Here is a 14,981-nt window from a genome sequence, read left to right as displayed (position 1 = left end):
TAAATGTAAAAGGTTACAGTGGTTATTGGGATTACAAAATGAGAATTCTCCTTTCCACAAGGACTTGAGGAAGATAGAGAAAACCATTGTTTCGTACTGCTGATCTTAAAGGAGTTGCTTTGGGACCACTAGATGCTGGGAAATGGAACACTTTCAGGGAAAGGGGCATTAACAGTTTTGTTGTTTTAAGGTTTAAAGTTATACATGAGAGGGTGAAAGAGGAGTTAAATTCCAGGTGCTGTTGCAATCCAGTGGGTTTATTACATCCCAAAGGCTGCGGGATCAGGCTGTCAACTTCTGCCTTTCGTCTCTGCTATAAAACTGATGTCTTTGTGCTTTAATTTCATCACTGCCTGGGTTCTTCAGGGTAATAAGAGATAGAAGAGAAACACCTGGTCCCCATCTCAAGGGTATTTCAGTCATATTTCCCATCCACACTGTTAGTTCAGCTTTGAGGTCTGTGCGGCTTAGAGTGGCCCGTCTTTGTTCTACTGTCAAATGCCCCCAAACCAAAATCCGTTCACCTGACAAAGTCATGGCTCCAAAATTAAAAATAAAGTTTTCCTCCTTCTTGCTTTCCCATTCTTGGCTAATACCACACACACCCAAACTCCTACCCACTCAGACCATTGGAGGCAGGAAGAAAAATCAAAGAATGGGTGTGATTTCATCACTCAGGTCTGATACCTGCTCCAGGCAGCTGCTAGTATCTGGTCTCCAGTCTGGACGTTAAAGGTACCGTCAACCTGCACTATCCATTATTTTAGGGCAAGAATCACCACCATTTGTTTTTCTCTTCTGTTGTGCATTTTCTCTTTTCTGTGCTGCTATTCAGCATCAAATGTGTCTCTGTTCCATAAATGGAAGCTTTTCCTGAAACTTTGAGGCTGCGTCCAAATCAAATGAACTTATGGTTTCCATTGCGTCACCTTTAACTTGAAAAATATTTTCTTTGCCCTAATTTAGCTTTTTACATCCAGCGTACTGAGATATTTCATGACTGACCACACATGTTAGACGCTGAACCTGTAGCTGTTATCATCATTTTATTTAAGGTGTAACGATTCAATCTCAGTATTTCAAGTTCCTGTTGTTCCCAGGGACAGTATGCCCTGTGCTTTTCAATCTTGAATCACCCAGGGGTAGTCTAAGGATGCATTGTGCAGGTTCTCAGGGAAGAAAAGGCAAACGCTACACACTACTGCTCTGTAGTGTGTAATTCCAATTTTATTTGGGAGTTTTGTGGTCATAAATAGCTCCATATTTTCCTGAAAGTATAATTCACCATGGACGTTTTAATATGTAAAGCACTCCCTCCTGGAAAGTTACAGACATGAATCAAAATGCAATCATAAACCCCTCAAAGTCATGTAACAGAACAGCAGGAAAGCACTAAAACAAAGGTATGACATTTATTTTTACCAAAGCAGTAAACATGAGAAGGGTCTATAAACTTCATTCATCTATGTCCTCCTTCTGAGACCTGTTGCTCTCTGAAACATTTGCATACATCCAGCTCCTTTCCTCTGTGCTTTACTTATTTTAAGAAAACATTTTGGATTGGTACCTTTGGTCTGTCATTTGTAGCATGTGCCTGAGTCCAGAACCAAAAAATTGGCATATGATTTGTGATTACCCATAAAAGTCCATGAGGAGTATACCGTCACTAAATCGGTTCATAATTGAGAAACTGAACCTTAAAACAACTGAGACCTGGAAACATGTTACATCAATTTTATAACAATTAAAATGAATAATTTTAAGCTATTTGGGCATAAAGTCTACTGCCATAGGTGCTATCAAAATGTTGAGACCACATGAAAAATACCTTTCTGAAGAGTCACTATAAGGAATGGTGTTTCTCCTCAGGAGTAGCGAGAGCATGCTGTCCATTTTGCCCCTCCTGCCACACAACTCAGAGCCACACTTGAACCTAAGTCGTAATAACTATGTGAATAACTATGTGAATATATGTAAACATAATCCTGATAAATCATTTTTCCTGATCATGGTTTTTACTTACATAAGAATTGTCTTTTGTAATGCCTTTTTGGTCACACAAACAAAATCGACTTGCTCTGTATGGTTCCTGATCTCTTGATTTTAGTCTTAACACCCCTGGATTTAATGTTTTTGCTGTGAGTCATGTGAGAATCATGTGGGAATCAAGTGGAGTTTAATTAAAATAAATGTAATTATTTGCTTGTAATCCTCAACCTGCAAGAAATTTAAATACTGATGACTCACCTATGATGAAATTAGGAAAAGCTGATCTATCAGTCACACCATCCTGTTTGAAAATGTTTTTATCTATTTAAAATGGCATCAAACTACAAAAATATTGTTCAACCATCCCCTCCCACACACACACTCCATCTTCAAATTTATTTTCTTTCTAAAGAAAAACTCAGAGAAGTGTTATCTGGATTTTTTTTAAATTTCCCGATGTTTTCTATGAATGTCTGAGTCGTGTTATTGGAGATAAAACTCATACTTAATTAGAATTTATCAGACAGTTGTTATATATGGCTTTCGCTCAGTTCTTTTTAAGAGATCAAAATAGGAACTCACATCTGACATCCCACAATAGTTACTGAAATTGTAGCTAAAATGTTGATTTGGACAGCTGACTTTGTACTGCTTACCTTGCAAAGCAGGGTCTGGAAACAGTTCTGATTTAACCTCATTGTACTAATTACTGTAAACTCCTTCCATGAGTAGGATAATAATTGGCACGCTAATTATTGCCCTGAAAGTGGCATAACTACAGTGAAACCGTTAGCTAATAATATATGATTGTCTTAAGTGTATGCATGTGTGTTGACATTTAAGGGGTTATCTGAAATTAAGCATTATCTATTATTCAATGACTGTGTGTGTGTGTGTGTGTGTGTGTGTGTGTATACACACATATATATACTAGTATATATAATATATATAAATACAATGTATATATATAAAAGTCTTATTAAGATTGGAATATTACTCCTGTTGCAAAAAAGTGCTGAACAATAATTTTATTTTTTATTTTACTGAAGTATAGTTGACATACAATGTTACATGAGTTTCAAGGGTACAATATAGTGATTCAACAACTCTGTATTATGCTATGCTCACTACAAGTGTAGCTACTATCTGTCACCATACAATGCTATTATAATACCATTGATTATATTCCCTGTGCTGTACCTTTCCTCCTGGGACATTTATTCCATAACTAGGAGCCTGTACCTCCCACTCTCCTTCACCCATTTTGCCCATCCCCCCACACCCCTCCCCCCTGGAAATCAGCAGTTCATTCTCTGTATTTATGGGGTCTGTTTTCGATTTTTGTTTGTTCATTTGTTTTGTTTTTTTAGATTCCACATATAAGTGAAATCATGTGGTATTTGTCTTTCTCTGCCTAACATCTTTCACTTAGCATAATACCCTCTAAGTTCATCCATATTGCCACAAATGACATGATTTCATTCCTTTTTAAGCCTGAGTAGTATTCTAACAATGATTATTGGGGTTTTTTTTTTTTAATGTTTATTTATTTATTTATTTATTTTGAGAGAGAGAGAGCACGTACACAAGCAGGGGAGGGGCAAGGAGACACGCGCGCGCGCACACACACACACACACACACACACACAGAAAGAGAGAGAGAGAGAGAGAGAGAGAGAGAGAACCCCAAGCAGGCTCAGTGCTGTCAGTGCAGAGCCCAGCGTGGAGCTCTATCTCACAAACTGTAAGATCATGACCTGAGCCAAAACCAAGAGTTGGACCCTTAACTGAGTGAGCCACCCAGACACCCCCAACAATGATTACTGGTATGCAATTTTCATAACATCTGAGCAGAAAGACATGGGAACATTGTCACCTGTTCTTTAGCTTAATACTGCCCTCAAATTATATTCTGCGAGCTATTTTTTTTTTTCCATTTTCTCATTTAGTCTTATGGTAATTTATGCTGCTTTTTCATCTCTTCAACTAAACTGAAGTCAGGAACTGTATTTTATGAAATCTCTGAATGCTGCATGGAGACTAAGTCATGGTATACATAGACAGACAGACAAATCTACTTAAGATCCACCTGGATTTCACTTTGCAGTCATTATACCAAAATATGCCTTTGCTCAATTAGCTGGATTGCTTCATTTAAAAAAGGTAATTTTAAATGGCAGTAATCAGAGGCAGACTACCTGAAACTAACTACCTGAGAAGGGGATATCTTAGTTTCAAAATAAACTAGAACATTTAGAAGATGTAAATATATTTGAATATGAAGTTTTAACAACTTAAACTTCAATATCCTGCCAATTGCTCCAGAATTGTTGGTATAGTTACCAAGTATCAGGAACCTAAAGGTAAGCATATTTCAATATAATGTTAATCCATTGCAATTTCCAAAAAGGTACATATGAATAGGTACATATGAATTCACACAGGTGAAATAACAGATTTGCAGACGGGGATATATTCTGATTTTTCAAAAAGTAGAAATATTTTCAAATGAGCTGTCTTACCTAGTGAACTAATTTTAACTTGTTGGTCATATTTCAAACAGAAAGTTAAGATTCCTCTTGGAATAGTAATAATGCTTTTATTGCATTGAGTAGATTGAATCAGATGATAATAGTATAATTTGTAATGAGTTCTTATGTTTTCCATAGGTGGATAAGTGGAGCAGCCGTAGTCAATGCATTTTATTCTTCAGGCAGAAATCAGATAGGTAAGGTCTATTCCTAAACAATTCTTTAATATTTCTCTGTTGTTACCAACTTGTAGTGAATTGCATGACCAATTTAAAGTACTCCCCATAAAAGCACAGCAGAGGCCGAGTTATTGATTTATTGAATATACTCCTTAAAAGTAAATGCATCCATGTACCTCTTTTCACTGTAATAGCAAATTTTAAGTTAGTACAAATTACATTAAGTGGTTTTCTTTCTTTTGCAATGTTCTCATCTGTGGCTAAATGGTTTATCTTATGTCTAAGTACTTTTATTTCTGAATGCTTTTTAAATGTCTCTCATGTCTCCATCAAGTTATATTGACTTTAGGACTTTCTAAGCATCAGCATAAGTTTAAGGTTCCATGAACCAGCTTTGCAGAAATCCCATCCTCCAGGCAATTATGTATGTTAGCTCTGGTGGGGATGGTCCTGATCTCTATCACCCATTTTTCTGGAAGATTCCAAAGGTCTTAGAAAGTTGAAAAGTCAATTATATTAGGTTGAACCATATGAAATTATATTTGCTTAACTACTTTTAATCAAAAAAGAAAAAAAACTAATATGTTCATGAATAGTAATGTTATAGGAATATGTGTAGAAATGAATACATGAGTGAGAGATATAATGAATAACTAAATGACTTAATAGAACAAAGATATATAATTTTTTTCCCTGGGAAGACTTTGAGATCTTTAAACTTTTTCTTAGGTATTACATAAATGGACCCATTTTTTCCCCAAGGGTTTTAAATATGTAGAAAGGCACCCAACAGATTGACTACTATCAGAGGTATACTAAACAAACAGTACAGCCAGTGTCTCCAGGTGTACTTAGTCTAGCCCTTCATTTCAAAGTGTGGTCGAGAATCAAGAGGGGAAATATTTTCAGCATTATTCTCAAATAAAATCTCATGCCCTAAACCTCATTTTTCTTGAATTCTGTTACAAATTAGATTAGATATGGTGGAAAATCCTGCAATATTTTTCACCATTGGTTAAAAAACAAACTTTAAAAGAAACTATAACTCTGATTTTGTTCGATTATACCTTTCCCCCTTGCTTTTAAACCAAGGAAAAGTTAAATTAAGAAATTATCTACATTTTCTTCTGGTATGTTTATGGTCTTTATTTTTGAAGTAAATCATTAGCCATCTGGAATTTATTTTGGTATATGACATGAAAATTAATTATATAAAATAATCAGAAAAGTTGTGTGTGTTTTGGGGGGTTTTTTGGCGTGTTTTTTTAAATTAATTTATTCATTTAGAGAGAGAGACTGTAGGAGCAAGTGGAGCCAGTGGGGGAGGGGCAGAGAGAGAGGGAGAGAGAGAATCCCAAGCAGGCTGTATGCTCAGTGTAGAGCCCAATGCAGGGCTCATTCTCACAACCATGAGATCATGACCTGAGGTAAAATTAAGTCGGATGCTTAACCAACAGCCACCCAGGTGCCCCAAGACTTGTTTTTTATAACATATCAATAATAAGTAAGTCATATGCAGTTGGTTAAAATCAATTAGTTCAAAGTCTAGTCTAGTACATTTCCTAGCTAGTGCAATGATTACCTAAACCCAGACCAGAGTCTGTTTAATGATCAACTAAGAATGCATGCAGTCTACCCTTTTCAATATTTTCCTAGAAACCATTCAGTCCTTTCTTAAAAGTGCCTTTCTCTCTGGAGAGCCTTCACTTTGAAGATCTCTTTTTGATATTGACTAGTTCTGTCAGTATAATATCTAGTTCATTATAGACTTGGACTTAAACAGGATAATGAGCTCTTATGGAATTCCAAGGCAAAATGAGGCAGCCTGGACTTCAGTCTGTATTTGAGCAGACTAAAAGATACAGCTTTATTTTAATCCAGCTGAGGAAGGACCCTGGATCCTATCATACCTGGTGCTGATTCATTCCAACAAGAAGACCCATACAGACCTTTTGTAGAACCACTCTGGTATGATAATCCCTTCAGCCCCTCTCTAGAGCAGATCTACAGTTTAGGTCAAGGCAGGATCTTGTTAGGCTCTGAATTACCTCATATCCCTGGAGCTGGCTCAAAATTGGTTTACTTCAGAGATTCCCTGATCAGAGAAGACCAGAGAATGTTCTCAATTTGAATTTAATACCCTCTAACCAAAGAAGCACACAGCAAAAGGAAGAAGAAGGCAAAAGTGGCCTAACATTTCACAAAGTAGTCAGTTATCCTCTGAATAATCAAGAATTGGCTACAATAAGCATTCTTAATAAAAAAGACCTTTTAAAGATTCTGAAGATAAATTCATCAGATAGAAATTCAGTATCTGAAAAATTGTTAACATCTTTTCATATGCTTGTGTTACAATAACAGCAATTCAGAGGAAAGGAAAGTGTCATGCAAGAAGAAATCTTTGACATGTGTATGTTTTTTCTTTGACAATTCATTTAAATCTTCAACGTGGGGATTGTCTTAACTAAAAATAATTGAAGATCCAGATCTTCATCTTTCTTCTAGATAGAAGTGTGTGTGTGTGTGTGTGTGTGTGTGTGTGTGTGTGTGTGTGTGTGTGTCTGTCTATCTGTATACATACATAGATATACAACTTTTGATTTTGGAATTGTGCATTACAGAATTAGAATAGCTATAGAATAGCATGTGTCTCATAAATGACCCTCCTACCCTCACACAAATACCTTAAATTAGATCACATATAATTTCTCATGGGATTGGCCTTTTTATGTTATGGTAAAAAAGAACTTGTTTTATTATCATTTAGGGAGTTATCATATTAATAATTTCTTCTTTTTAATTCAATTCCAAACACTTTTTGTTCTAACTCACAGGAAGACTATATTCTGCCTTATGTACCCCTGCCAGTTTCCATCAATTTAAAAAGAAATCAGCTTCCCAGACAGGAAGGCATACTGAAAGTGTTTAATTCACTGGTTCTTATTCCCCACACATTTGCTCCATAGAGCTCCAGAAACCTCCCATGGATTATCTAGTGTATTCAACCTGGGTAATGTATGATGACGTTGAAATAATAAATTTTCTAAAGTTATATTACTTGTTCTTAGGAATCTCATTTTCAGGCTTGAAAATTAAGAGCAAATGTTTCCAAACATATTGATATTCCATTTAACATAAAAAATAATCTTTAGCTTTTTTCCACCCCAAATTTATTTCACCTGATGTCATCAAGCTTTATACAAGATTCTAAAATTGAATTGCTCGCAGCCTTAAAAAAATAAACCAGGGAAGCAAGGGCATGGGAGTTAGGGAGAAACACAGTTTTTTGTTTCATGGACCAGTGACTTATGTAATTGACTAATTGACAATCATGAATGTAAAAAATGTACAACTAAGCAATTAGTTATTATCAACAGTTGTGAAGTCTACTGGTAATAGTGATAGGCTAATGGGGAAAATCCTCATCATTGAGATTTAGCTGATAGTGTAAAACAAGAAATCATAATTTGCAAAGCTGAGCTTGAAGACTAGTATTTAATATGAGCCATAAAAATATTATCACTTGCCTGAAGAATGACATATCAGGGTACAATTAAAGCAGCAGGATCTTTACAGTTAATGTTTAGTCTTGATAGCACATTTCATAAGAGCATTTTATATAACGGGTGGATTTTAATCAAAGTACATAGTGTGGGAGATAGTATTCACTTTAAGTGAATAACGTACTGCACATAATTTTAATATTTTAAGCTAAAAATAATTTCTTGGCACTGTTGATAACTCAGGCAGCTACATGTGAGGTATAACTTTCATCAAAATTCTCCAAGGACAGAAGTATTTATTTTCTAATTATTTTGTCATTTTGGATGTTATGGCAACTTTCCAGATTTTTTTAAAGATCTGGAGAGCATTTAAATTGTCCAGCATATTTTTGAAGTCTCCTCTGTAAATATCCAATATTTATCCTTGAAATCCATTCAAGGCTATGCCATATCTGCCCCACCCAAAAGACAAAGAAACAACATTTGCTACTCTGTATAACTAGATCTTAGATTTCTTAAGGTCGGGACCTTCTCTTGACTTTTCTTAGAATCCCACATAGCAGTCGCCTAGGGTTTTGCATGCAATAGGTGTTGCTACCAAAGATTTTATTATTATTACTATTATTATTATTATTATTACAGGATGTAACTCAGTAGATACTAGAATTTTAAAACATGTAAGATGAAATTGCTAAGTTATGAGTACTATGAGGAAGGGGGTGGGCATGAGGAAGATGAAGTAGGAGAGGACCATGGAGGCAAAGGCTAGGAAAAAGATGCTATATTTAGTTAGAAAGTATCAAAGCCATCCAAGGATTTTTCGCAGGGGAGTGATAATGACCAGAGTTGCGTGATTTTTTTTTTTAATATGATTTATTGTCAGATTGCTTTCCATACAATACCCAGGGCTCATCCCAGCAAGTGCCCTCCTCACTGTCCATCACCCACTTTCCCCTTTCCCCCACCCCCCATCAAAGAGGTGCATTTTAGTCTGGCTGCAGGGTGGAGTAGATCTAGGATAGATTATAGTTGGGTGAGACAGGAAGTGGAAAGATCACATAGGAAATTAAATAATTTTTTAAAAATTTTTTAATGGTTATTTATTTTTGAGAGAGCACTATCAGGGGAGGGACAGAGAGAGAGACAGACAGACAGACAGACAGCATCCAAGCAGGCTACAGGCTCTAAGCTGTCAGCCCAGAGCCCGACTCAGGGCTCGGACTCACGAACCATGAGATCATGACCTGAGCCAAAGTTGGATGCTTAGCCAACTGAGCCACCCAGGTGCCCCATGTAAATTAAGTAATTCTTAAGACAAGGAATGATAATATGAAGTAGGATGGTGGCGATAAGACTGATAGGAGGAGATAAACAGAAGAAATGCTTCTGGAAGGAAGGTATATGACCTGGTCTTTTCCTAAGTAGACTATATAAGACTTTGTAAAAACAAACAAACAAATAAACCAATATTTAAACAATAAAATAAGCATGTAAGATAAATATAAAATGTTCATGTTGGATGATTGGGACCCTTCAGATGCCATTATCAGAAATAAAGTCAAGAGAGTGATGGTTTAGAAGGGAAAATGATGAGTTTGATGTTTGACACATGAAATTTAAAGTTTGTGAGACATCTAAGTGTAAAAAGCTAGCAAGTTAATGCAGATGTCAGGGTAGACATAAAAAATATTTATTTATTTAATAAAGTCTTTAGTAAATTCATTTGTTCATTTATCATTGATCATTCACCTATTCAACCTATTTCTTAAGCACCCATTATGTTCCAGGCACCTTGCTAGTTTTAGATGCTAAAGATAATGAACTCAAAAAACAAATGGACTCAACAAATAAACAAATGTATCTCTGGGCCCACAAATCTATGCTCTCAAAGGACTGATAGTCGAGGGTCTAGAGCAGGTGAGGGCAATAAGAAAAGGAAGGACAACAACCAAAAATAAGGAAATAAACAGCCACAGGTACCTTGTTAAAAGTAAAATTGGGCAATGTGATTGGAGGATGCCTTTCATTGAGTAGTTCTGTTTATTTAACAAGCTATTGTAGATGAATAAAATGTTAGAGATGACATTAAAAGAAATACTTGTGTTATTAAATAACTGTTTATCCCAAATATTTGCAGCAGGGAAAAGACTTTCTGAATGAAGATGATAATTTTCCCTTGCTCTAAACTCTTTATAGCAAAAAACAATCTTAGCAGAGTTTGTAAAGTAAATTGTGATTATAAATTATAGATTACAGTACCGCTTTGGGATGAACTCTCTGTTGTCATCAATAATAAAAGACCTACATTTGTTTTATCACAGAAGATTTTTATATACAATTAAGTGAAACTGACATACTGGAAAATAGCTTACCAGGCAGAAAGCCAGCCCCAGGCCTGCCATCACAGAATACTGCCAATAATCTTTAACCATCTTCTTTCTTTGTAGTCTTCCCAGCTGGCATCCTGCAGCCCCCCTTCTTCAGTGCTCAGCAGTCTAACTCATTGAACTATGGGGGTATCGGCATGGTCATAGGACATGAAATCACCCATGGCTTCGATGACAATGGTAAAGTGCCGTGGACACTTTCCTTTGGCTGAGACAGATCCTAATAAACCTGATTAAGAGTTATTATACTTGATCAATACAAGAACATATTTATTCATCCATGTACCACTGGCTAATAATCATACTTTTAGTATTCCTTTTAAATTGTTCTTAGGAAGATCAGAAATTTCTAGTAGTGAGGTAAGCAATGTGTGCTTTCCACTCTTGACGGAATAACACAAATATTTACATTGAGAAGACACTGATATTTGTCAATGATAAATGTTTGGTCTTATTTCATGAAAGTGTCTATTAATTCAACTATACAGTAATTTTCACAGGTAGGTACTAATACCATTTCAGTTTTTTTAATGGAAAAAAGTAAAGGCACATGAAAGAATTGCTAGGAATTAGTGGAATCAGGATGTGAGTTCAAGTAATTTGTCTTTGTAGCCCTTTTCTTATTCACTACATCATAAGTAACTATTTAAAAGGATGATAAAATGAAGTCTTAAAACATGACATGTAATAAATGCCACTGTAGCTCAAAAAAGGGAAAGATCAATGTGTTTAGATTTAGTGGGAAAGCCCCAGGAGGAAGGCACTTCTTTCTGTGTGCTTGAAGTTGAGGGAAACTGAGTCCACGGTGTGTCTCATGAAGGGTCTGAGATATGAAATGAATGCAGAATAAAAATAATGGTCTTTTTAAGTTTCAAAATATCAAATTAAACAGTCTTGGTCAACATGAAAACTCTCCAAGAGAAACAAGGCACGATTTCAGGACTGGCTTACCTGGTGGCCTCGGCTGAGATATCAGGAACCAAGTGGACGCAAGGCCTGGATTAATACTAAGGCACATCAGCAAAGCAGGCCCTGGCAGCCCAGGTTTCATCAACACAGGATGAGGAAGGGAGCAGTTCCTCTCATTACCTGTACAGTGTAGTGTTCTCTCACACAGTGGTATTTTGTTCCTTGCCTTTCAGATTAAACATACCTTATTGTAATTCTTGATGTAATGAGTTCCCATTTTACTTAAATCATTATATTACAGGCAGGAATTTTAATAAGGATGGAGACCTTGTTGACTGGTGGACTCAACAGTCTGCAAATAATTTTAAAGACCAATCCCAATGCATGGTGTACCAGTATGGAAACTTCTCCTGGGACCTAGCTGGTGGACAACATGTATGTCATCAGCACTCTCTTGAAAAGTTTTAGATATATTCAATCTTTTTTATTGTTGTTGTTGTTGACGACGATGATGTTTTATTTTTTTGAATATAGATGACATGTAATGTTACATTAGTTTCAGGTATATAACTTTGTGACTTTACAATTTTATACACTGTGCTTTAACCACGAGTGTAGCTACCATCTGTCTCTTGACATTGTTATTACAGTATCACTGACTGTATTCCTTATGCTCTGCCTTTTATTCCTGTGCCTTCCTCATTCTATAACTGGAAGCCTGAATATCCCTCTGGTCTTCACCCATTTGGTCCATCCCCCTGTCCCCTTCCCCTCTGGCAACTATCAGTTCTCTGTATTTATAGTTCTGGTTGTTTTTTTTTTTTGTTTTTTTTTTTCAACGTTTTTTATTTATTTTAGGCACAGAGAGAGACAGAGCATGAACGGGGGAGGGGCAGAGAGAGAGGGAGACACAGAATCGGAAACAGGCTCCAGGCTCTGAGCCATCAGCCCAGAGCCTGACGCGGGGCTCGAACTCACGGACCGCGAGATCGTGACCTGGCTGAAGTCGGACGCTTAGCCGACTGCGCCACCCAGGCGCCCCTATAGTTCTGGTTTTTTAATTCATCCTTTTTAGATTCCATTTATGCGTGGAGTCATATGATATTTGTCTTTCTCAGCCTGACAACATAATACCTTCTAGGTCCATCCATGTTGCCTCAAATGGCATGATCTCATACTTTTTTATGGCTGTGTAATATTCCTGTGTGTGTGGGCATGTGTGTGTGTCTCTTCTTCCTTACCTGTTTGCCTATCCATAGACACTTAGGTTGTTTCTGTGCCCTGGCTGTGGTCATGCTACAGTAAATAAATATATCTTTTCAAGTTAGTGTTTTTGTTTTCCCTGGGTAAATACCCAATAGTGAAATTATTGAATCATATGGTATTTCTATTTTCAATTTTTTGAGGAATAGATATAGTCCATCTTAAGTGCATTATTGATGCCTTCTTAACAATCCAAATACAGGTAAGAATCTTTAAGCATCTTTTGTTTTTTAACAGCTCAATGGAATTAATACACTGGGAGAAAATATTGCTGATAATGGAGGCATTGGCCAAGCATACAGAGTGAGTAATAATATTGTTTCCCATTTTAATGTTTGGTGTATATATTTATCATATTTAATCACTGATGTAAAGCCTTTAGCAAAAGGTGCATATAATGTAGGGAGTAAGCAATGAATAGAAAGTAGAAAATACATGGGGAAAAGGGGGATTGGGCAGTACAGTTATGATTGAGCTGAACACCAGTCTAAGCTCCTGAGAAGCTGAGGAGAAGAAACATGGAATGTTATATGAGCAGAAATGAGGAGACATGCACGTTCCATAGAGGAAGCAACATTTTTCTAAGAAATAATCTCTGAAATAATTTTTTAGAAAAGGTATCTCATAAAAAGGGTTATTTCAGTCATTGATCAGTGTACTAAATGGGACCCCCCGTTTCACAGCAGGTGAAGCAGTTAGGAACCATAATCAGCATCAACCACAGTCCAGTTACAATGATACAGTGAGGGACTGAAGTGATATGGCCTTGTGGCATGTGGCCTTGTAGTCATCCAAACTATTATATCCAGAGGGGTATATCCATGGAGCATCCCTGAGAATCTTGTTTAGCCTTCCATTCATTCTTGCATTCAACAAATACTTGTTGAGGACCTTACTATTCTCAGCGCTGGAGATGTAACTGCAAACCTTCCATGAAAGATGTCATTATTTGATGGGTTGAAGGATGATCTAGTCAATGCCATGCGCACAAGAAAAAGTAGGGATTTTCACAAAAGAGTAGAGGGATACTGGTCTTGGAATCAACAAGGAGAAAGAGAGAGGGTAGTTTTAAATGCCTCTTCTAACCCTGAGGTAGCTCACATGTGAGACAATGAGCAGTGTCTACTTGAGAAGGTACAAGGGTCAAGGTGCCTCAGGACAGAACCAGGCTTCTCTAAAACCAACACAGATGGAATGTCCTATGCAATGGATGAAGATGTAGGGTTATTTTCCCACTATAGAAATGTATGGGTTAAAGGGGAGTAGGAGGGCCTTAGTGGTTGGGCCAGGAAAGGGTAAGCAGTGAGGGAAAGATGACTGGTAGAACCTGTGACTTGGCAGTGACCATGGATGATCAAAGTGTGAGACTTGAGAGATTGAGCTGCCTGCAAAGTTTCCAAAAGAATGAATCCCAATAGAATCTGGGGTGGGTGGGGGGTGGTACGTTGCTGCTTCTTTGAATGCTTGGTAATATTTTGACTGGATGCCAGTCAATGTGCATTTTACCTCTTAGGATACTAGGTATTTTGTTTTCGCACAAATATTTTTGAGCTTTATACTTGGACACAGTTAAATTCCTTAGAAATGGTTTGATCCTTTTGGATCTTGCTTTTACAACTTGTTTGGTGGGACTAGGGTAGTGTTCAGTCCAGGGACAATTATTCTCCACTGCTGAGGCAAGACCCTACTGTGTGAAACTCAAGGTCTTCCATTTTTGTCCTGTGTGAATACTAGGCATTTTTATCTCTAATCCTTTTTCATGGTTCCTTCCCTAGTTTCTGGTAGTTTGCTCATATGCATACTCACATACTCAGCTGAATACTTGATCTCTAGAGATCCTCTTCTGTGTGGCTTTCTCCTCTTCAGGACTCTGTCATTGGTGTCCTTGAACTCTCAGCTCCTTCTCAACTCAAGCAGTCCCTTAAGCTCTGATTGAGTTTCTCTTCTCTATGTTGTAAACTGCAAATGCTTAAGGCAATACACTGGGGCAATTATAGGGCTTATCCTATATGTTTACCATCTCAGAGAGGTCACTCTCCTTTTTGCCTGATGTCCAGTGTAATGTGCACCATTGTTCCATATATTTTGTCCATCATTTGGTTGTTTCAGCAGGAAGGTAAATCCAGTTCTTGTCACTTCATTTTGCCTGGAAGTGGACGGAATTGGCACTCTTAATACTCCCAAACCCCGACAGTTATTCTAATATTCAGACAGATTAAA

At 36.9% G+C, this 14,981-nt stretch overlaps 1 protein-coding gene across 6 annotated transcripts in view; it reads left to right on the top strand.

Moving 5' to 3' along the window:
• MME (membrane metalloendopeptidase) overlaps positions 1-14,981 on the top strand; it is a 109,382-nt gene that overhangs the window by 81,912 nt on the left and 12,489 nt on the right. For all 6 annotated transcript variants that reach the window (XM_007086282.3, XM_015539321.2, XM_042999229.1 and 3 more), the window contains exons 17-20: positions 4,659-4,717; positions 10,650-10,769; positions 11,800-11,933; positions 12,999-13,064. In XM_007086282.3, the coding sequence (XP_007086344.2) occupies positions 4,659-4,717; positions 10,650-10,769; positions 11,800-11,933; positions 12,999-13,064 (379 nt within the window). The remainder of the gene's footprint in view (positions 1-4,658; positions 4,718-10,649; positions 10,770-11,799; positions 11,934-12,998; positions 13,065-14,981) is intronic.

The sequence above is a fragment of the Panthera tigris genome, chromosome C2, assembly GCF_018350195.1.
Source record: "Panthera tigris isolate Pti1 chromosome C2, P.tigris_Pti1_mat1.1, whole genome shotgun sequence".
Lineage (NCBI taxonomy): Eukaryota > Metazoa > Chordata > Mammalia > Carnivora > Felidae > Panthera > Panthera tigris.
The sequence above is the reverse complement of the archived record's forward strand: the minus strand, read 5'-3'. Positions and strand labels throughout refer to the sequence as shown.